This window comes from Postia placenta (genome assembly GCF_002117355.1).
Source record: "Postia placenta MAD-698-R-SB12 unplaced genomic scaffold POSPLAscaffold_15, whole genome shotgun sequence".
Classification (NCBI taxonomy): domain Eukaryota; kingdom Fungi; phylum Basidiomycota; class Agaricomycetes; order Polyporales; family Adustoporiaceae; genus Rhodonia; species Rhodonia placenta.
This window is the reverse complement of record NW_020169846.1, coordinates 675,637-696,890: the sequence shown is the minus strand read 5'-3', so window position 1 is coordinate 696,890 and position 21,254 is coordinate 675,637. Positions and strand designations below refer to the sequence as shown.

The 21,254-nt window shown below is 52.9% G+C and overlaps 8 protein-coding genes across 8 annotated transcripts; 5 read left to right on the top strand and 3 right to left on the bottom strand.

The window, feature by feature from the left end:
• Positions 1–675: 675 nt before the first annotated feature.
• POSPLADRAFT_1049509 (hypothetical protein) lies at positions 676–2,145 on the top strand (the record flags this gene model as incomplete). Its single annotated transcript, XM_024479766.1, has 2 exons — positions 676–1,980; positions 2,086–2,145. The coding sequence occupies 2 exons, from the start codon at positions 676–678 to the stop codon at positions 2,143–2,145; spliced, it is 1,365 nt and encodes a 454-aa protein (XP_024335078.1).
• Positions 2,146–5,681: 3,536 nt separating this feature from the next.
• POSPLADRAFT_1075993 (hypothetical protein) lies at positions 5,682–8,708 on the bottom strand (the record flags this gene model as incomplete). Its single annotated transcript, XM_024482876.1, has 13 exons — positions 5,682–6,346; positions 6,403–6,478; positions 6,537–6,770; positions 6,825–7,216; positions 7,283–7,402; positions 7,458–7,623; positions 7,686–7,755; positions 7,809–7,889; positions 7,952–8,164; positions 8,217–8,337; positions 8,394–8,512; positions 8,571–8,604; positions 8,655–8,708. 13 exons carry the CDS (start codon positions 8,706–8,708, stop codon positions 5,744–5,746), a joined length of 2,283 nt encoding a protein of 760 aa, XP_024335077.1. The 3' UTR covers positions 5,682–5,743.
• Positions 8,709–9,296: 588 nt separating this feature from the next.
• On the top strand, positions 9,297–10,772 carry POSPLADRAFT_1049507 (hypothetical protein; the record flags this gene model as incomplete). The annotated part of the gene is made up of 2 exons (XM_024479765.1): positions 9,297–10,688; positions 10,740–10,772. 2 exons carry the CDS (start codon positions 9,297–9,299, stop codon positions 10,770–10,772), a joined length of 1,425 nt encoding a protein of 474 aa, XP_024335076.1.
• A 108-nt stretch (positions 10,773–10,880) lies between these two features.
• Positions 10,881–12,145, bottom strand: POSPLADRAFT_1185138 (hypothetical protein). Its single transcript, XM_024489132.1, has 6 exons — positions 12,086–12,145; positions 11,831–12,036; positions 11,621–11,771; positions 11,403–11,567; positions 11,191–11,343; positions 10,881–11,136 (listed from the first exon to the last, which is right to left on the bottom strand). The coding sequence occupies exons 1-6, from the start codon at positions 12,126–12,128 to the stop codon at positions 10,925–10,927; spliced, it is 930 nt and encodes a 309-aa protein (XP_024335075.1). The 5' UTR covers positions 12,129–12,145; the 3' UTR covers positions 10,881–10,924.
• Positions 12,146–12,814: 669 nt separating this feature from the next.
• On the top strand, positions 12,815–13,801 carry POSPLADRAFT_1173690 (hypothetical protein). The gene is made up of 4 exons (XM_024488247.1): positions 12,815–13,248; positions 13,304–13,421; positions 13,481–13,581; positions 13,637–13,801. The coding sequence occupies exons 1-4, from the start codon at positions 12,875–12,877 to the stop codon at positions 13,692–13,694; spliced, it is 651 nt and encodes a 216-aa protein (XP_024335074.1). The 5' UTR covers positions 12,815–12,874; the 3' UTR covers positions 13,695–13,801.
• Positions 13,802–14,316: 515 nt separating this feature from the next.
• POSPLADRAFT_1154229 (hypothetical protein) lies at positions 14,317–15,460 on the bottom strand (the record flags this gene model as incomplete). Its single annotated transcript, XM_024486827.1, has 6 exons — positions 14,317–14,385; positions 14,443–14,539; positions 14,599–14,715; positions 14,793–14,964; positions 15,045–15,294; positions 15,350–15,460. The coding sequence occupies 6 exons, from the start codon at positions 15,458–15,460 to the stop codon at positions 14,317–14,319; spliced, it is 816 nt and encodes a 271-aa protein (XP_024335073.1).
• Positions 15,461–15,918: 458 nt separating this feature from the next.
• Positions 15,919–17,564, top strand: POSPLADRAFT_1036375 (hypothetical protein; the record flags this gene model as incomplete). Its single annotated transcript, XM_024477149.1, has 5 exons — positions 15,919–16,154; positions 16,214–16,323; positions 16,378–16,473; positions 16,532–16,612; positions 16,648–17,564. 5 exons carry the CDS (start codon positions 15,919–15,921, stop codon positions 17,562–17,564), a joined length of 1,440 nt encoding a protein of 479 aa, XP_024335072.1.
• A 1,239-nt stretch (positions 17,565–18,803) lies between these two features.
• POSPLADRAFT_1173684 (hypothetical protein) lies at positions 18,804–21,160 on the top strand. The gene is made up of 12 exons (XM_024488246.1): positions 18,804–18,862; positions 18,923–19,061; positions 19,114–19,229; positions 19,298–19,366; positions 19,422–19,534; positions 19,586–19,705; positions 19,759–20,023; positions 20,078–20,140; positions 20,193–20,332; positions 20,387–20,498; positions 20,559–20,677; positions 20,733–21,160. The coding sequence occupies exons 2-12, from the start codon at positions 19,048–19,050 to the stop codon at positions 21,072–21,074; spliced, it is 1,473 nt and encodes a 490-aa protein (XP_024335071.1). The 5' UTR covers positions 18,804–18,862; positions 18,923–19,047; the 3' UTR covers positions 21,075–21,160.
• The last annotated feature ends 94 nt before the right edge of the window (positions 21,161–21,254 follow it).

The following is a 21,254-nucleotide window of genomic DNA, read 5'->3' as shown; positions in this document are numbered from 1 at the left end:
TGGCAAACACTGATGCCTGACCAGTCGATCGCAAGAAAAGGTAGGCTGTCATGATGCTCTTGTCGCATCAATTTGTAACCTGCAACAACGGTCAGGTTTCAACTGAGCTGCTCATGAAGATTGCAATAGATTGGGGACACGAAGCCAAATTGGAGCGCGGCATAGCTTAGATCAGGTGCCCGCGCCAAGAGTCACACTGGCAGCAGAGTAACAGAGTGACGCGCTTCGCTTCTGGGAACGGTTGTGCTGCGAAGCGAGCTCGTTTTGTATGTTCCATATCTCGAGTACACAGTATGTGGGTAGGATCTTTTTGTTGCTGCCACTGCTGATGGCTTTTTGTATCAGTCGTGAATCAATACAGACGACGATTCGACCTCATCGATGCCATCAGACGATACCAATGCTTCACCCTCTTCGTTGTCACGTCGCGCTTTAAATCATCCATTTACCAAACCCACAGCCGACGTCAAGCTGGTAGCCGCAGACGGGGTATAATTCAGAGTCCACTCCATCATCCTTGCAGAAGCGTCTCCATTTTTCGAGACCCTCTTCAGCTTACCCCAGCCATCACTAGCAGACGAAGCACAACGCGAAGACATCCCAGTCATTGCGTGTACAGAGACTAGCATCGTATTAGATCATATCCTACGCATATGCTATCCAATTGAGGCCCCGATGGTGGATAACCTAGATGATATAGGTGACGTTCTCCAAGCCGCGATCAAGTACGACGTCCTACTCGCTGCCAATATCATGAGGAAATGCGCTATGGAGTACAAGAATGACAATCCTGTAAAGGTCTACAGCATCGCATGCTCGAACCACATCGAGGAGATGGCACGAGAGGCTGCGCAGGCGGCCCTACAAATCCCCTTCGACCGCCTACTAATCACTGATCACGTGAAAGGCCTCACAGCCGGAGAACACTCCCGACTCGTACGTTTCCATCTATCCAGCGGGGAGGTCCCAAGTAACTTCATATTCTGTTCGTCGTCACACTCTACGACGACCAGTCTGGACACGCCACTTGTCATGGATGACACCCCTACTGCCCATGATGACTTTCCCACAGATCGTGTCTCGATGTCTGTCCATCTCAGCTTATTCAAGACAGTGCCCACTGATGTCGTGCTGCTCTCGTCGGACCACGTGAAGTTCAGCGCTCATCGAGCGGTCTTGATGATATCTTCTTCCGTCTTGGAACAGTTATTAACATCTACCATACCATCTGGATGTAGCTGTTCCGTCGACGCAGAGGCGGATCGACATCTCGTGCATCTACCGGAGAGCAGCTCCACTATCGAACTTCTCTTGAGACTTTGCTACGCCGGACGCTCCCGTGACGCCATCGCTATTGAGGACGTCCCCGAGGCCATGTTGTTTGCAGCCGTCGCCCAACAGTACAAAATCAATATTGACCCACTTCTACCCACTATATTGGCACTCGTCGACACTGATCCCATCCGTTCCTATTTTCTTGCTCAGCTGCACAAGATGGACATATATGCGATTCAGGCAGCAAGGACGATCGTTTGCAGCCGATTGGGGCCTCTTGGTTCTTGGGATCAGTGGAAAGGAGTACAGGAGATGGAAAATGTCCCTGCTCTGGCGCATGTTCATATTTTGTTATACCGAGTCAGGGTATATCGCCGGTGCACAAAAACAACGACGACGACGGACCATCAGGTAATAGCCAACGTCATCCAATGTACTCCTTGCGTCAAGAAATTGGACACGACGAACCCATGTTGGTGGCGTAGAGAGCGGTGGGAGAGCGCCTTGAAGGAGTACATGTCCAAACGTAAACCAGCGATTCTCAGTACAAAGCTATTCGACCCCGTTGCAGTCTATGGGAATGCGGTCGAACAACTCGTTTCCAACAACGAACTCTGTTCTTCTTGCAGAGAGCCGAAGGCCCTCGCAAGATTGATGGAAGTGGCGAAAATCCTTACCGAGGCTGCGGAGAAGAGGTTCCTTGATGTGAGTGAATAATTCACATATTATATTGCGTCCTCACGAGTTGAATCCTTGTTATTCTAGACGACTTTGCCAACCATACCAACTGAGTCTTGAATGGCATTTGAGTCTGAAGTCCCAGTGTGCGAGGAGGTGTTGGTGCTTGCTTCGGAACTTGCATGGGTGTAACTATTTTCGTCTTGCACAGCTGCTAACCATTCATGTTATCCTTGAATATCATATAACTGTATATCACACTCTGACAATATATATCAATCCGTCAGTGTTCCATAATCATTGACTACTGAGAGCCTTTACACTTCAGCAGCGGACTTCTCAGTATTGACTGGACGTTCCGGTTACTGATAGGAGATTTGCGGAGGCGTACACATCTGGAAGATGACTGATCTGCTATGGCATTCATAATGCACCATGACGCCGAGTACAGTTACTATAGTGCAATGCAATGGTCAGCAGCTACTTCGTTTCCTAACGACGAGCATTTCTAACTTTATATGGTCAATGGCGTTGGCGTGCGATTGACTAACAAGGGGATAACGTCTGCTCACACTAACCCTCAGACCACTGACGAGCGCATCAATATCTGTATACAAGCGGATCTGGAACGAAGAAGCTGATGGTCATACCGTACATCGCACTTATGTAAGTGTTCATGTCGCGACGACGATCTTCCCAATCCATGTCCAAAAGCTCAGTTGCGGATCGGCATAGAACATGGAATCAGCCTCGATCCAGGTTAGATATGTATCTAAGCAGTCCAATTAATCCGCCGTGACATTTTAAATTCGGTTTTTGCGGCCGGAGGGAAAGACGCCGCCCTCGTCAACTGGTACCCGGTCAGGAATGAATTAGCTTATCTCATGGTGTACTTGAGTAGCCCTTCGTTGATGAAATACCCCGCATGTTTGCGACGCTGACTCCCTACTCCTCAGAACGGCTCGTTCGACGACTCTGGAGCAGCTCATTCCAACAAACATTTCGTTACCGTCCAGCATGACGTTCTGTGAAGTGAAAGGGTAAGCAGCTCTATCTGAACGAACAGAGGGGTCTTCAGGGACACCGTTTCGTCACATTGGTTAACACGCAAGTGTCCGTTGCAACTTCGATGATCTTCGCGCCGTGAGTGGACCGGGAACCTGAAACTCGTTCTATTATATCCGTACACGCCCGAGCTGGAGAATGTAGCCGCAGAGTATCCTTGCGACGACGAAGTTCCGCCAGAGACTGAGCTGTCTCAGCACCAGTCAAGCGAGCGTCCTACATCGCGCAATGGTCGGAGATCGATGTACGACCTCCATCGTGCGGCCTTCATACTCCTCGACGTCCGCTTTAAAGAGATGACGTAAATTGGCGGATGCAGCACAGACGCCGCAGTGTCAAAACCTTCTAATTTTGGAGCCTTTTTGCACAACTGAGGTCTCTTTCTGTGAGAGCTTCTTCCCGCCAGGTATTGCTCTGTGCAGAAATATTTGGCATCTTGAATGAGACATTAGCAGGAGAACTCACAGCACCATTGAGCTCACATCAAGCGACCCCTCGACTGAACCATATTCAATAGAATTTTGAGGCTCGGCCTGTGTGACCGCATTAATATTGTACTTTGCTCTGTAAACGTCAGATTTACGGTTATACATGGTATTTCATGACATTGACAGTGACATATAGACATGGCGAAGCAAGCGCGGGTCATTCAATAATGTCTGTGTGCGCCACTGCTAGATGTGAGAAGAGCCCGATCATTCGATCATTCCGTACCCTATTGAACGCCCAAGCCCAGCATCGTGTTAGCTGGCCTGGACGGCAATAAGAGGTATCAGGCAAGATACGCAGAATGAAGAGTAAGCAGCATCGTCGAGCGCAATTGCGTTTCCGGCCATAACATTGACCTCGAGAGCATTTCTCGTCTTCGCTCGCTTTGGGATAGTCCTCGTTGCGACTCGTGTTCGAAGCCTGGCCTGTTCACATCGTCTTTTTCTTCGACCGTGAGTAACACAGAGATCCCGTCGAAAAATGAACTTGAATCTCGCATCCGTGTGGTTGGAGATTTAAATAGTAGGCCTTACCACAAGGAACTGAACAGAACAGCGCGAACCCCCAGTAGTCGAGCACGAACCACTCCGCCTGTCCATGCGTAGCTCGTCTACAAGGTCGATAGCGCAGTGGACTGTGGGAGTTCAGGAGCTATTTTTGCGGCCCGCAGTCCGAGGCGATTTTGCGGAATGAGACATTTCCGCGATACGAAGCTATTCTTGGCGCGAGTAGAAAGGTCCCTGAGGCGTTTGTGCGGACCCCCCAAATCAGAGTATGAGCATCTTCGCTGACCGGAACGCAGAGAGATAAGATGAGATCGATGAGATAGACGGACGCTATCAGCACTAGCACTTCTGCAGAAAGTATGCCGGGCATACGATCAGAGGCTTGGAAGGCTTGGACTGCGCGATGAGAATCGGCACAAAGCACAGTAGAGAACAAACTTGCGATTGTGATGATAGAGACATCTTATGCCACTTGTCTATGGCTGGTGAGAGTAATGATGGCTCACCAATTAATGCGCGCCTGTTGATTGGCTTCTCAGAGCATCGCAACCTAAGCAGATACTGCTGTGCTTCCGGACTTCTCGCACGGTATTATTCTGATCAGCGCCCATACGAAGGCGAGGCATTTGTGCGCACGATAGCATTCTGGCATTCGGCATCAGTCCTGATTCCAAAATCTGCCACCTCGCCCCTCCGCGATATGGCAGACATGGGAGAGAACAGCCGTACATACAGCAAGGCGCGCAGCCAAGAGTCAAGGGACGGCAACAAGAATAGATGGTAGCTCACCTGACAGTTCCTTCGATACACTTGAGGATCTAGCGAATTTGACTTGAAGGCTGACAGTTCCCGTGCGATGGAAAGAAGGAAGCAGGAGCAGCAAGAAGGATAATTGCGGCCTCAGAATATCTTCTTCACGCGCCGGACCGAAATAGGACCAGATACCTACCGGTACCGTCAGGCGTGAAGCATTACGCACGTGTGAGCAGCTGCAGAAATGTATAAAAGACTGTCTGCGTGCCCTCTATTCAGCCAGTTCACTCCAATCGCACTACCAGCCTACTCACCCACCCACTCACCTCTCTTCACCATGTTCATGGTCAGTCGTCGTCGCCTCCGTTTCTCTGCTCGCTATACTGACCACCTTGCCCTCAGACCATCGACGTCCCCAAGAACGCTGCCGGTACCTGCGGCGAGAGCCAGTGCAACTGCGGCGCTACGTGAGTACCTACCTACCCATCAACGAGCTGTAAATCACAGGCTGATCCTGTCCTCCTACAGCTGCCAGTGCAAGCCTAATGAGTGCAAGTGCTGAGCGCGCTCCCACCACTCCCCTTCCAGTCTCAACCTGGTGTACTAGTTATGGAAATGTGATTGTTGGGCGTACGAGAAGATAGGAGGGTCGGTGTCGCTTGTATTGATGTCTTGAATTGAAACATGTGCCGCATAGCCAGTGCTGCTATCATACCCGAACAGTCAAGCGCTCTGACCCTGGTCGGCGTAAGCGGTTGGTTTAGGGGAGGGAAGTGACACGAACGAACCGAACTGTGCATAAATTTCGTTTCGCCCCATGTAAGGCAGGCATATTGCGAGATAAGACTGCAGAATCAACTACAGATTGTAGTTGGCCAAAAGACCGGTTCAGCTTCGACCTCAACTGCAGGAGATATGGAGGGACGTTTGACATTTCGGGGATATAAACAGTGTCTGACCTACACTGTATGGTACGACTAGTAAACAACGTCGTACAGTGTCCGCACGACGTGGTCCGCCTTCCTCCCTGTTGGCTTCACGACGCCCAAATAGTCGAGTTCGTGCAGCGCGCGGATGAAGCGTACCCGTACCTCAATCCGCCACGCCTCCGCCGCCTCCTCATCTTCGTCCTCACCCAATTCACTCTCCTCCTCTTCAGATCTGCCTGCATCTTCGTCGGCCTCATCAACCTCCATCGGTATATGGGCGCGCGCCCTGCCCTTTCCCTTTCCATTTGACACCGCGCCACTGACGCCGTGTGTGTGCGCATTTCCGGAAGAGGTGACAGCGGCCCTACGCTCTCGGCGGCGCCGCCCGTCGAGCGCGCCCGCAAAAGACTGGAACCAGTCGTACACATTCACCAGACGCCCCGCTTCCGCATACCGCCGGAAGAGGAGCGCCGTGTCCGGGAGTCCGTCCTCGTCCTCGCCTTCATCTTCTCGAACATCCTGATCTGCCGATCCCGTCTCAGCCTTATCTTGTGGTATGTACATGCGGAGTAGCCGCGCATAGGCGGCAGCATGTTCGTTGGGGTGCGCCAGGGCAGAGACGAGGGCGGGGCGAGGCGCAGGGTTAATCAGCTGCGGGTAATGGTGAGCCATCCGATACAGAAAACAGGGTAACGAGGGGGACGCACCTCTGCGGGAAAGGGCGCAGACCCTGTGTACCAAATGTCCCAGAGCGGGCCGTCGTCCAACCGTATGAGATGTTTCCTGACGAGAGGGTCAGTGTGGACAGTCCACATGAAGCACGCCGTGTGGCAACACTCACTCCAGATACCCGAAGAGCCACTCGCCGAGGTCCTTTGCGAGACGAGCGACGAGTGGGTCGCGTGATTTCTCGGCATCCACAGACGCATTGTCTGTATCTGCGAGCTCTGTGAGGGCCCCGCTTACACGGACGTGAGCATCCATCTCAGCATCGCGCGCGTCGGAGTCTTGCAGACCGTCGTACAGTGCCTGTAGTTTTTGCAGGACTATCTGTAGTTGCTGCGCGTTGCATTTGCTAGAATATGCAAGTGAGCACAGAAGGCATCTAGTTGTGGGTCACAGGGCGCACCTGAGGGCCGTCGCCAACTGTCGCACGTCCCGATTCGCCCGCCCACGCAGCGCGGCAATCAGGGTGTCGAGCATGCTGCTTTCGTTCTCCCTTTCGGTCTCGATGGCCTGCCGTACGATGCTCATCACCGACAGTCCGATGCGCATCGTGCGCAATTTGCGATAGAAGCCGTCGCGAGCTGCGTTGACAGAGCGTAGGAGCGAGATCGCGTCCTCGTCGACGTCGTCTGGATTGGAAGTGGAACGGGCTAGTCGAGAAGTCAGCACATCCCGGAACGGCTGAGACTCTGGCTGGTCCAGTTTCTGTCCGGCTAGCCGTTCGTTCCGGAGGCCCAGTGTTGAAGATTCGATGAAGATTGTCAAGGGCTCCGTGAAATGTTTCATGAGAGCGAGCTGTAGAGTATGGATCAACTGAATCGCGCAGATGGACATGCTCTGATCCTCGCAATCAAGACAAACCTGGATGATCGTCAACGTCGCATCAACGGATGCCGTGTGACGAGACACGAAGTCCGCCAGGAAGCCTAGCGAGCCGGGACCAAGCATCACCGCCGGCTCAAAGTTCGGATCACAGAAAGTCTGGGAACTCGTATGAAACGAAGTCATATTAATGCTGTTAATAATAAGTGCCTACCTTTTCCACGAGTTCGTCTATGAGCTCAACATTCAAGGGCGCACTGAACTTGTGTATGCTGAGAAGCGCAAGTGTCGAGCGTGGATAGGTTGTGTGCAGGAACGAAGGACTAGGTGGGGATGACATCGCCAGGATGTAGACCAGGGGTAACTCGGGTATGTGCAAGCTGGGAAAGGTCAATGGACGAGCAGAGCTCTAGCATAGAGCACTCGCCTGGATATGTAGAACACATCTTGCACCACTGCGGGCTCGAATTGTTCAAAATCATGCAGAAAGATGGTAAGGCTGGGCTTCTTGTCTGTTCTCAGGTCACAAGTTGCGCTGTTACTGTGGTCTGCACTAGTCACGCACCAAGTGATCTGTACCAGGCATCCAGCACGCTGATATCGTAAGTAGCAAGCGACGCGGCCGGCCTACGCTTCATGCCATTCTCTGCGACGCATACAAGGAGAGTCTGTAAGTGACCAGATGAGCCGGAGGATCATTATACCCACGGCCTGAGTCTGTGGACTGGTCTATAAACCCAGTAACGATGGACTTCATTGCAGTCGTCAAATTAGGGAAATCGCCCGGATATAGGTGTATCATGATAGCGCCATCTGAGGCTGTGATGTCGCTTTTCGCTTCATCTGCCGCACAGTCGTCCTCGACTTCGACGGATACTTCCAGCTGCTGAATGATGTCAGAATACAGTCCCGAGCTGCCTCCTAGAGCACAACGAAGATGAGGATCACAACAGTCGACTAGAGTATGATGTACCAAACACAAGCATAGCTGGAAGTTCCGCATACGGAAGGCCCGGAAGAGTATCCATGTATGCAGATTTGACCTGTGCGACAACCTCCTTCGCAACAGGAGCATGGAGGGCTTGTATGATCGACTGGCCGCCATCCGTACATCAGATGTGGGGTTACATGTGTTGTTTCAGATGCTGACCTGCATGTGTCTCAAACATTGTGTCCACGCTTCTTTGTATGCTTGCATGCGGAGTTCGTATCCATCTGGAAGATCTCGCCAGTCGTGTGGAGAGTATGGACCCGAAAGAGCGACTTCTTCTACTTCATGAGTAGCTTTCAACTCAAGTGTCAGGGGAGACACTTCCTGACGACTGACCTAGCTCATCACCTGGTGCGATGTAGATGCAGGACTATGCATGTTCAGCACAGAAATCTCGCGCGCCACATAGCTCAAGCGCACCTTCGTTGGATCATCGAGGTCGCTTGTTTCCTTTGCCACGGCATATGCAGACATTGGGCCACCGCGTAGGCCTCGATTAGAGCAAGGTGCAACCAAGCCGCAAGGCGTATCTGCCAGACCGCGCGACGCGCGACGCGTCTTGGGACGCGCACGGTCACGCGACGGAGTACAAGCCGGCGCTACACTTTAAGTTGCTTCCCACCAACCAGTGCCAGGCCTCGTGTTAAAGTCATAATGCATATTCTGAGGTCGAGAGGGAGACTTTATCCTCAGCCGCATAGCCTTATTTTCGACGTGACTGTGGAGGCTATTTGCACTATCACCGGGCGCTCGCCGCATGAAGCGCGTTCAAGGTATAACGCACGCATTCTAAAGACCTTCTCCCTTAGTATCTAGGTATTGTTTGCGATACATTCACCCCCCAGATTCACGTAGGATCTCAACGGAGAGTCCTCTCTTGTGACACTTGCTATCGTGAGTCCTAGTGCAGTTATGTGCCATGCAGTCTCATAACCAGATGCGCAGGAGCTAGCTATGAATGGGCCAACAACATCGCAGACGCCTCCCTGCCTTGACACAAATACGCCAATTGCGAACATACCAGATGACGTGCTGTTTGACATAGTCCATCTCGTCATTGAAATGTCAGACCATCTCACGCGAAGGCTTCTCCGGACACAGAGGAGTTGGCTTTCCATTACCCAAGTATGTACGTACTGGCGTAGTCTCATTACGAACAATCCGGCATTCTGGACGAACCTCAAGCTCAGAGCGTTCTTCAACAGACAACTGGCGGCGGCGTTCCTTCGTCGAGCCGAGAACCGCCTCATTGACCTCAGGTATCAGGGCAGCGGGAACCCCCCGAATCGCGACCCGCTGCTCATTGCCAGCTTCATCGATTCTCACACTAGTCGGATCAAGGGGTTGTCGATTGTCCAACTGGACCACGAGGAGACCGAAGTCATGTTGCGGCGACTGTGCACGCCGGCGTTGAGGCTTCAGACCCTCGAGATCTCAGCAGTCAGAAGAAGAACAGTGCTGTACCCCATCTTCACCGGCATACTTCCCGCGCTGCAAGACTTCCGTATGACAGGCTTGTGCACTGCGCTGCCGCAAAGCTCAAGCATGCGTGTTCTCATCCTCGAAAGCAGTCACATGATGCGGTCGTTCGGGTGGATACTGGAATGTCTGCATGAGATGCCTTTCCTTGAGGTCCTTCACGTGAATCAATTGACTCAATATCCCTACACTCTGCCGCAGGACCCGACGCACATCCTTCCTGTACAGCTAGCGCGGCTGAAATCCTTTGCCTGGACATCTTGGATCCCCAAAGACCTCACCGCTGTGCTTGAGTACATCGTCTTTCCTCCGACGGCAAATGTGAAGCTTCACTTTTGCTATTTGTCCATCCCGCTCACTATCGCACTCCACGACAAGTCGGTCTCCTTGCAGACGATAGCTTCTCGTGTTCCAGCGGCAATATTGATTGTGAGCAAGGACCCAAAGTACGCAACTGCAATACTGCAGTCAGCCGATCACCAACTGGAGCTTCAGTGGTCATGGCGTGAAGGTCAGCCTGGTGCAGCGAGTGCTCGTCCATTCGAGCGCATCACCTTCAACGCGCTCTTGTTCCTATCTCTGCGGCAGCTTAGCGTTCATAGTCTGCGGCGCGAACTCAAGGAGACTGACTGGGCGAATATTCTTGAGAGCCTCTACAGCCTGGAGACGCTCGATGTCGGTGCAAATGTCATGACCGTGCGTCATCTTGGGGCCGCACTGTCCCCATCAGACCACGCTGTAACATCCTCGGTGTATTTGTGTGTCCAGCTCAAACATCTGAAGATCGTTCATCTGCAACGAGGTGAACGATGTCTCCACGAGCTGCTCTCCTCGCTCATGAGGCGCTCACGCGTGGGCTTGAAACTGCGATCGCTCGCGCTCGCGCTACCGAAGGACGGGGAACTTGTGTCCCACCCTCAGTCGATTCTGCGTGCGATCGCCGACGAGGTCAAAGTACAGTACCACACGCTGCATGTAAGTCTTATATATCTTCGAGTTGAAGAGACGACCTAATTCTGTATGCAGCCTCAGCGATACTCCTGGCAGCCTACTTCGTAAACTCTAACATGACCAAACCGATCTCGCACTTGGCATCCGAGATTCTCCGTTTCTGGTATACTGTATGATCGTTCAATTCTCGTGATCGAACCTTACCATTCTGGATTTGTTTGGTCTGCATGATAATGATTGTGGTGCCTCGTAGCAAACATCTACGCTATGACAGGAAGGCCCAGGTGCGGTGCAAGCCGCTCCCGCATGAAATCGTCGACCGTATGGAGCTTTACCCCTAGCTTCAAGATGTTCTCGTCGGGTATCTCCTTCGTCCCGTACATACCCATCTCGTTGTACAGCTGGAACATGACGTCACGATCTGGGACACCCGTTGTCGGCAAAACAGTGTACGTGCACTCCTTTCCGGTCACTAGAACGACAGCGGTCAGACCGGTGCAAAAGAGCTCAGAGACGACGGATTGACCTCTCTTAACACTAGCAGCAATGTCGAGCGGTGTGAGCCTTGCGTTGCTGATGTAGAGATATTGATGATTAAGCTCGTCCGCGCGCGCATCCCAGTGGTCGAAGACCGCCTTCGTGACAGCAGCGAGGTCTTTCTCCACGTACAACATCGCAACTGCAATCACGGTCTTAGCGTCGACCTATTCCACAAATTCAGTTGACGGTGCTACTCACGCGTTGTGGTTTCCTTGATGACAGGTTGCCGGAATTCTACTGCGTCTTTCTCGCGGTCATACTGCATGTGCGACCTGTACACCATGTTCTCGAAGAAGTTTCCCGTGTATAGGAAAGAGGCGGGTAGGCCCTTCTCCCTGATGTAGTCGTCGACCTGATACTTTCCTTTGCGCCAGAGTGAGCCGAATTCCCGTAGTATTGTAATCAAGGTATCGCACCTTCGTATATTCTTGAGACCAGCCTGCCACCAGAAATCTTCCTTGAGCTCGGCAGTGTGCTCCAGACAAAACATTTCACGCCGGCTGCTAATGCGGCGTCCACAAGATTCTTGCCTTGCCGCTCCTCACTGCCGGGGTCGTCTTTGATTTTCTGTGTTATTTTGTGAGTCCCTGATATCTCCTGCATGCGGAGTATATACTGATGCTGACCGGATCATAGAAATTTGTGACGCCGAAGACGCCCCAACAGCCTTCGAGTGCACTGAATACGTCTGACGGGACAGTCAGGTCGGCTTTCACGACCTCTGCGCCTTGCTGGGCCAGCTGTTGTGCAGCTGCTGCGTCTGGATTCCGCGTCAATGCGCGAACTTTGTACACATCGGGATATTGCAAGAGTAATCTCGCAACAGAACCGCCTGGTATTCCGATCAGTGGAGTGACAAGTGGTCATTGCCAATGACTGACCCTGGTTTCCGGTGGCACCGCACACTGCAATAAGCTTGGTCATCTTTGGTGAGATTGGTGAGACTGAGCTAGTCTTCATAACACTGCTCGTTGCGCGCTCTTCATATATGTTTTGCTCAATCATTTAGGCTCGTATATCATGTGTCAGCTTGGGCGGTTAGATTCATCAGCATTGCCGCTGGAGAAGGCAACAGCTATGCTATGTCGCCTGCTGGACGTCACCTCTGGTATCATACTTGCAACAGCTGAGCGGTCATTATGCATTTCTCAGTCAGCATGGAAGCGTCAGGGGTTCCGCAGACCAGCGCTTGCTGCCTTTGAGCGGTCGCCAGTAGGTCACCAGGTCAAAAATAGCACGAGGGCATCGAGTTGGCATCAGCCGTCAAATCCTGCAACACTGTTATGACCGCCCCACCCGTGTGGAGTTGACCACCATAAGCATACATCCATCGAGATTCCCTGCTTCTCCGGGCCTTCCGTTGGCCCCATAAGAGGGCGGCATTCCCACACATTCAGGTCCTCCTTCGCGCGCCGCGACGCCACAGCATCCACTCGTAGGTTTACCAATCGAGGCCGTCGAATATCAAATGCCACTGACTGGCCGCAATACAGTTCTTCGTGCTTCTGTTCTTTCAGTCAAGGCGTTTCGCGAAATCGATGGCGCGACATGCTTGCGGGCCATTTAGACTGAGATATTGGGCAGCTGCACCCCCAGCCCTTCCCCCTCGCCTGCTATCGTGTTCTGAGCATAACCACATACCCCTCCACACTTAGTACCACGAGCTAAGCATGGTCCTCAAGCTCTACGGCTTCCCCTCATCCACCTGCACCCGCCGGGTGGCCGTCGTCCTCAAGGAGAAGAACATCCCCTATGAGCTCGTGCCCGTCGACCTCACCAAGAACGAGCAGAAGAACCCAGAGTTCGTCAAGAACCAGCCGTTTGGACAAGTGCCATACATTGTCGAGGAGGACGGCTTCCAGCTTTTCGAGAGCCGCGCCATTGGGCGCTACATCGCGCTGAAGTATGCCGGCCAGGGCACCAAACTCATTCCAGACCCCTCCGACTTCAAGAAAACTGCGCTCTTTGAGCAGGCGGCAAGCATCGAGCTGAGCAACTTCGACCCCTTTGCGTACGGCCTGGCCACTGAGAAGGTGTTCAAACCGTATGTTACCCCTTGAAAGACGCTTGAGGCTGTTGACTTACGGTATGAATTGTAGTCGCAAAGGTCTCGGCGAGACGGATCCCAAGGTGGTAGCACAGCTCACCCAGCAGCTCGAGGCTAAGCTGGACGCGTACGAGCAGCTGCTCTCGAAGACGAAATATCTCGCAGGCGACGTCAGTCCTAGTACAGTCATGAACGCTCGCTATAACAGCTGACCTTTGTTACAATATAGGAAGTGACGTTGGCGGACCTGTTCCATTTGTCGTATGGCGCTATGCTGAGTGTCATCGGCATCAACGTCCTGGAGACGGACAAGAGACCTAATGTGGCAAGGTGAGCTAACAACCATCGGACCTTACCTCTGTTCTCAACCACCGCGTTCATATAGGTGGTGGAAGGATATCACCTCGCGTCCTGCATGGCAAGCTGTCAAGGATGGCGCGTGAGGCATCTGTGGCCCAGGGATGAGAGAGTGCGTGAATCTGTGGTAAACAAAACATAGCGCAGCCAGACAGTGTATGATTTGCGAAGGAATGCAATGTGTAGCCTCTGATCATGCGTGTGGGAGTTCGCGATGAGCACCGTCTTTGAACATGAATGTACCTCGAAACCGGTGCTGCCCGCCTGTTCGCACTCCCTAGTTCATAAAATACCGCGGCCGAGATCAGGATAACCACACCAGCAATAAGGGCTCACCAGTGTTGATTCAAGTGGATACGGCAGCCAAGTCTAGACAATGCGCATTGGGATACTGTACTGGGTACGATGTAACATCATAGTTGTGCATGGCCCCAACTCGAGAAGTCAAGAGAGGGAACAAAGGAACCACGCCTGCGCCAAATGTCGATATGTTCGACGTGAGGTCACACAGGAGTCTGCTATCCGAGGTACCTGTCGTACCCGGCAAGCTGAGTATATCATCGTGGTTGAAGTATCTCCATATAGGCGGTGGCAGGAGACATCTGAAGCCAATGCAAGGTAGCGTTGAGCAAGGGTCATTACAGTCCATAAATACTATACATAAAATACAATAGCAAGATACAAACGTTGTCCGAGACGACGCGGATCTCATAGTGCTGTCCCACGCTCAAAGCTTGCGCGGATCTCGGCAGTATATTTGTCGTAGTACCGCGCGATCTGTGTGAGAGCAGAACATGTCAGCGAGACCAACCCCATGAGAGCGCTCGGGCGCACCTTCTTGTTGAACACACGATTCCGCTCGTTGATGTACGTAATGTCGCCCTCGTCCTCGTTTGCCCGCTTTCGCGAGAACTTGCTCTTCTTGTCGACACTGTGGAGCAGGTCATGGTGTTTGAGCGCGGCCACTGAGATGTAGACAGCAATACACACTCTCGGTTGATTTTCGCGATAACTCGGTCTATGGCGTCCTCGCTAGGTTTATTATCAGCGTAAAGAAGACTGTTGGCATCTCGGTAGAGGTGCTCTGCTGCGAGTCGTTGCTGCTCGCTTGTCGGTACAATCTACACGATGACAAGTATTAGTGTTGTGGTGAGTCCCCAAGAATGAGACATGCCTGTAGTGACGAGCCAGCTTTAGGATCAAATTCATTGATGGACCCGGAGGGGTTGCCCATTTTCACCAAGGTGCCAGCGGGTAGTCCGAGTGCCAGCTCTTTCTGCTTGTTGTAAGCGACCAAATCGGGCTTGATAAGGTCCAAGTCCTTCTTGTACCGTCTCCGAGCCGCGTCAGCATCGTCTGCGAGCATGGCGTCAGAATCCATCGGCCTACACCGCTGAGCAACACGCTACCCAGAGCGAGGAAGAAATGCGACATACTATGAAATTCGAAGTCCGCCCGTCTGGCCTTGCGGGCCTTCTTCTTCTCCCACTCGTCGTTCTCCTCGATTGTCCACTCCCAATTCTTCTGTCGCTCCACGTCCTCGCCGCGGTCTTCTGCGTCGGCCTTCTGCCGCAGGACCTCTGCGAGTTTGCGTTGCCGTTCGAGGCGCGCAGCGTCCCGAGCGGTGACCTTCGCTTTCGCGCTCTCCTCGACGACGGAGGCACGGTTCGCGAGTGCGGATTGGCGCTATATGCGCAAGAGCTTAGCACAGCATGTAACGACAGAGCAATAGAAAGCGTACCATCTTCTGCCTAAGCTTCTCCATCTTCGCATGCCTTTCTTCGAGAGTCATCTTGCTCTCCGCCTTCTCTTGTTCCCCACCATCATTGTCGGGCTCCTCTGCGCCGTTCATTTTGTCGACAAACTCTTCTGCTGCGTTAGACACTTTTTGCAGCGTGCTGCTGCTGGCCTCTGGTGACTCTGAAGACATGATGTATGAAGCTGAGGACAGAGGATGACCAAAGGGCGTAGCCTCAAGGAGAGAAGATGAGTTCAAGTCTGAGCTGCCACCGAGGAGCGTGAATGATCGGATTACGTAAGTACGCTACCCAATAACGGATTTGTTGCCATATGCTCGAATTAGCTGTGAATATCATATCCCGAACTTGCAACACGGTGATCCCGTACACACAGTGAGTACGGGGGTCTTGCAAATATATTCTCTGGCATACTGTAGCTAAATCATGAAAGAGAATCTGATTTTATTGACTAACCCACACGTCTGCTTACATAAGACAGTGCACTGCTTCATGCTGTGTTCGGCTGCCCGATTCAAACTGTATTGAGGTTTATCCCAAACACAAGGCCATTATGTCCCCAAGCGAGACAGCAAAGCCGATAAGCAGCCCCAACGCGAAAGCGAAGACAAAGGAGAAAGAGAAGCGAGCACGCGCCGCGAGCAAACAGCAGACGGAGCGGCTGAAGACAGTCGTCCGCCGTCTACCGCCTAACCTCCCTGAGAACATCTTCTGGCAAAGCGTGGAGCCGTGGGTGAGGGAGGACACAGTAACATGGAAGGCATATTACCTGGGGAAGTCTAAGAAGAGGTGAGTGGCGAGTATCACGCATACATCGCTGAACGCTGACAATGACGGTGTGGTGATAGGTTAAACAAGGAGAACATCTCCTCCCGCGCATATATCGCCTTCAAAAACGAGGACGTACTCGCGACGTTTAGTAAGGAGTATGATGGTCACGTCTTTAGAGACAAAGCAGGTGTGTGCCGCTGAGATCTAAAATACTGTTCGGCGATCTCATTGTGCGCCTCAGGGAATGAGTCCATTGCGGTGGTCGAGTTTGCGCCCTATCAGAAGGTACCGTCCGACAAGAAGAAGGTGGATACCCGTATGGGAACTATCGAGAAGGGTGTGTACAACACTATCGCGCCGCGCGGAATTCTTAAGGTGCACTCATGTTCGTCTAGACGAGGAGTATATCTCATTCTTGGAGTCTCTTAAAGAGGGCTCGAACAAGCCAGTGGATGGAGAGAGCTTGGACATTCTCAGTGAGCATCACGCTACCCTTCTACTTTCATCGCAGTAATCCCTTCCGCAGTTGCAGCATCCCAGCCGCCACCGCAGCCAACAACTACACCCCTCCTCGAGGCTCTCAAAGCTGAGAAGTCTGCGCAGAAGGACAAGGAAGCCATTCTCCGCAACCACGCGCACTACAAGGACCAGGCAGCCATAGCTGGCCCAAGCATCGTTGTGAAGAAAGAAGACGGCAAGAAGAAGTCTGCTGCACTCGCTTCACAGAAGCCTTCAGACTCACAGCCGAGCAAGAAGGCTGCAAAGAAAGCTGCAAAGAACGCCGCGCAACAACAGACCGCACCGGCTGCTGCTCCTTCGAAACCACCACAGAGCAAACAGGCGCAAGCACAGCCTGCTCAAGCTGTGATCCCGAAAGCACCTCGGCAGCCTCGCGAGCGCCACCCCAAACCGTCCATTGCTCAACCTGCGCCAACCCCATCGTCCAGCGCACCCTCAGGCGACGCGGCGCCATCGTCCATATCCATCGCTTCCGCCGCATCGACATCGACTCAGGATTCTGCACAGCCGGCGCCGACACGGCGCGCACGGCCCATGCTAGGGCCCGCATCACGGCAGTTTGAGGCGGCTCTCAGCGGCGCTGGCGTCGAGCGCAAGGCGCGGCGGGAGCGCGACCGCCAGACCGCAACCGATGTGGGTCCTGCAGGTGCCGTTGGTCTCGGAGACGGTGCAGGGAGAGGAGAGGAGAAGCGGGGCAGCGGAGCGTCGCGCGCTACGCCCGCAGGCCAGAATCAGGCTACACCGACTGCTCCGATGATACTACAGCGTGAGGGCCAGCAGATCAAGGTTGGTGGTGGCCCGCCCGCGGTCGCAAGCGATGTTGACGATGGTGCCGCTGGAGGGAGGAGCGGCGGTAAACCGCGCTCTCGAGGAAGAGGTCGTGGGGCTCAGCGAGGTGGTGCTCCGTAGTGATTCGACTGGAAGGGACCCTTGTGTTATGTATTTGTGTTTGTGTTTGTACATCTGCAAACTCGACGATGCCTACGCGGGTCTCGCATAGCCCGTGTAGGTCCCATAGGCATATTGCCAGCCCCCCATCTACAGGAGTCCTGTGTAGCGCGGCGGTCCTGTACTAGTGTTTATAATTTCAATATAGCTCCCTCCGCACACAACCGATAAGGCCAAATCTTGCTAGATAACACTTTTGGTATGTTCTTGTATAGGCTATCAATTCCGATTCCGAATAGCTGTATTGACGAGGGTATGGTGTACGAAAAACACACTTACCCCTTAACATCACCCCTTCGAATTTGATCATGGTGTCTTCATGTACTGGAGCCTCGGTCACCATCCCACTTCTTTTTGTTGTGGGGTTCTCATATTGTGCATAGACACTTTCAATTACAACGAGGCATGATTTCCGGCGTTACAAATTCTGTTCAAAGCATGATGAGATCCAGACCCCACTGGTGGCTGCTCACTCAATATGGTAGTGAGGGCGATCAGACACTCTTCGTTGACGCTTGCCGAGCGGAGCTGGAACATGCCGGCTGTGACCATCAGTAACGAAATTTATAAACACTAGGACATTTGCATCGGAAGACATCCGAGGATACAACAGTGACCTGTTTCAAGAATATAGACAGATGTACAGGTAGGAGTATAAAATCCGCATAGAACTGCCTTGTCTGCTGTTTTCTAGGTGGAGGCGATGTTGAGAAATCCGAAAAATATCGAAAAGTCTTATAAACACTCAACCACCCACAGTACACTCGTCCTACAGATGTCTCGCATAGGATGGATCTCCTATGCGAGACAGCTATAGATGGCGCGTCCTACCCGAGGCTACCATAGAACCGCCGTTCTACCAGGGGGAATGCAGCTTTGCAGATACTAAAGTGTATATATATCGCCTTGGGCCCCTTGCCTTGGCCGCGACGCTAGTCAACCCATTCAAGTTGATTCTTCGTGCTGTGTGCTGAGAGGGCTTGAACCTACGGATCGTGCGGTATGTGCGATAAGCATTTTTTGTTTCGATGGTGCCTACTATAACAGATTCGTGTTATGGAAGTCCGAACGGGGGCAGCTCCCCGATACATCTTATGCCCGGAATAGGATTGTCGGCAATTCACTTCTCCCATATGGTCGATCACATCCGGAGCAAGATGCATCGGAGAATGTTTCTCAGCAAGGTCTTCAGCCAGACATCTATAGTAGGTTGACGAAGAGCATCTCTAAAACTCTCGCTGTGGCGCTTGCATCAGAAAGTGAGTATCGACTATTGATTTCGGGGATCCGTGTCCGACAGCAAACGTATCTGGAACCAGATCATTTGGTATTCCACTATTCTCACCAGCTGAGTCAGGATTGTACGAACACACGACCAAGCCCTGACCAAGCTGCCCCACTTGCAAAAGGCCCGCAAATTGAGCAGAAGCTCTGTGTAGGATCTATGGACATCGAAGAGTCAGACTTTCCTACTTCAACGAAGCTCGGTCCCTGACCTCTGAGTGAGCAGATTTCGCAAGGCAGGCTATCAAGCCATCGATAGGATCTGTGACTTCTACTACTCGCTCGAGAAGCGACCCGTGGTGCCGCCAGTGCAACCAGGATATCTGCTCAATGCTCTCCCAGGTGCGTGCCGTTCAAAGGCTCTGCTGTTGAGGCCCTTGGGGATGACTGGCTCATGCATCACTGCATAGATTCCCCTCCAGAGAAAGGGGAGGATTTCGGTATCATTGCGGATGACTATCAGAAATTGATTCTGCCCGGTAAGATCGATCGAACTCAGACAACGTTTGGCATTGCACTAAGCGAGCGATTGAGGTTTGACCCATTGGCAGCATCCATCTTTCTTTGCCTATTTTCCGACAGCATGTACGTTTGAAGGAATGCTTGGCGACCTGTACTCGAGCAGCACGCCCAACCCAGGTTTCAACGTAAGCACTGTCGGCTAGTCTACTTATTTTTGTTATTTACATGATTTGCAGTGGTCAAGTAGTCCTGCGTGCACAGAGCTCGAGATGGTCACTATGGACTGGTCCGCGAGGATGCTGGGATTAGCCGATCACTTCTTGAACAGCTCTGGGACCGGAGGCGGCGTCATCCAGGTAACGTTCACTCCTCTATTATGGACGCTCTCACGGAGGCTGAGGTCTACAAGACAACTTCTTCCGACTCTGCTCTTGTAGTGGCAGTTGCGGCGCGCTCCCTTTACCAGCGCACGCGTCCGGGGACCAATCTAGAGAAACTTGTGATATACGTGACCAGCCAGACGCATTCCCTAGGTGTAAAAGCCAGCCTTGTCCTTGGCCTCGAATGCCGCATTCTCGATGTGCGCGCCGAGGATGAGTATGCGCTGCGAGGCGAGACGCTCAAGGCCGCGTTGGAAGAGGACATCGGCAAGGGGAAGCACCCTTTCGTCCTAAGTGCGTTACCTACCCTGTAATGATCTAAGTCTGGTCGCTGAAGAGGCGCGCCAGTTGCTACTGTGGGAACGACCTCTTCGGGCGCCATCGACCGCTTGGACGAGATCGGGGAAGTCGGTAGGTGTACATCCGTCATACTTGCACTGCATGCCTTGATATTATCGAATAGCGAAGGACTACCCTTCCCTGTGGATCCATGTGGACGCGGCGTGGGCCGGCGTGACCCTGGCATGTCCAGAATATCGCAAGGTTGCACGGCTGGAGGAAATCAACAAATATGCAGCGTCCATCGGCACCAATTTCCACAAGGCATGAAGCTACTCTATTCCGTCATGCTGGCATCTAATCATGCCGCTACTGCAGTGGGGTCTGGTCAACTTTGATGCTGCCCTCCTGTGGGTTAAGAGCCGCGAGGATCTCACGGACGCCCTGGACGTCACACCGGAGTTTTTGCGCACGAAGCAGAGCGATGCAGGTGATGAAGAGCCCTCCGCGTTGAATGATGTAGCGTAGACTGAGACTGTGTCGGACGCAGGCGCCGTCATCGACTACCGCAACTGGCATCTAGGTCTTGGCCGCCGCTTCCGCTCCCTAAAGATCTGGTTCGTCCTCCGCAGCTATGGCGTGGAGGGCTTCCAGAAGTACATCCGGAAGGTGAGGGATCCACCGTATCACAGCTCCCCCTAACGCTCATTGGCATACCTGGCAGTGCATCGAGCTAAACAGACACTTCGCCGCGCTGGTTGAGGCATCCCCTGACTTCTCCATCGTCACGCCACCATCTTTCGCGCTTACCGTGTTCCGCCTCATTCCACGCGGCGCCGAGCTGTCTGAGGAATCGCTGAATGACCTCAACCGCTCGCTGTACGCGCGCCTTGGCGCCCGACATGAGGTCCTGCTTACGCAGACGTTGCTGAACGGGACGTTCTGTGTGCGTTTTGCGGTGGGCGCGGAACGCACGAGGAAGGAGCACGTCGAGCATGCATGGCAGCTGATTCAAGAGGAGGCGGGTGTGGCGCTCAAGGATTGGACGGCGAGAGTTGCGAAGTAGAATGCATAGTTTCTGCAATGATTGAGGAGAATAAAGATGTAGCATGAAAGGGTCCATAGGTTATATGTACAGAACGCACTCGAATGACGACCTCCGAATGACGCCAGCATGAAACGGTCAAAACCAACCTACCTGCCGATTGGATCTTCACACGCCCGGTGTTCGGCACAATGCTCGAAA

Bases quoted from the DNA above. Each gene is read 5' to 3' on its own strand.
- POSPLADRAFT_1185138 (XM_024489132.1), bottom strand. From the start codon at position 12,128: ATGACCAAGCTTATTGCAGTGTGCGGTGCCACCGGAAACCAGG. The intron at 11,568-11,620 runs GTGCGATACCTT...TCTGGCGCAAAG, and splicing joins GGTCTCAAGAATATACGAAG to GAAAGTATCAGGTCGACGAC. The intron at 11,344-11,402 runs GTGAGTAGCACC...CCGTGATTGCAG, and splicing joins CATCAAGGAAACCACAACGC to TTGCGATGTTGTACGTGGAG.
- POSPLADRAFT_1173690 (XM_024488247.1), top strand. From the start codon at position 12,875: ATGGTCCTCAAGCTCTACGGCTTCCCCTCATCCACCTGCACCCGCCGG. The intron at 13,422-13,480 runs GTCAGTCCTAGT...GTTACAATATAG, and splicing joins CGAAATATCTCGCAGGCGAC to GAAGTGACGTTGGCGGACCT. The intron at 13,582-13,636 runs GTGAGCTAACAA...GCGTTCATATAG, and splicing joins AAGAGACCTAATGTGGCAAG to GTGGTGGAAGGATATCACCT.
- POSPLADRAFT_1173684 (XM_024488246.1), top strand. The intron at 19,706-19,758 runs GTAACGTTCACT...GAGGTCTACAAG, and splicing joins CCGGAGGCGGCGTCATCCAG to ACAACTTCTTCCGACTCTGC. The intron at 20,141-20,192 runs GTAGGTGTACAT...ATTATCGAATAG, and splicing joins GGACGAGATCGGGGAAGTCG to CGAAGGACTACCCTTCCCTG.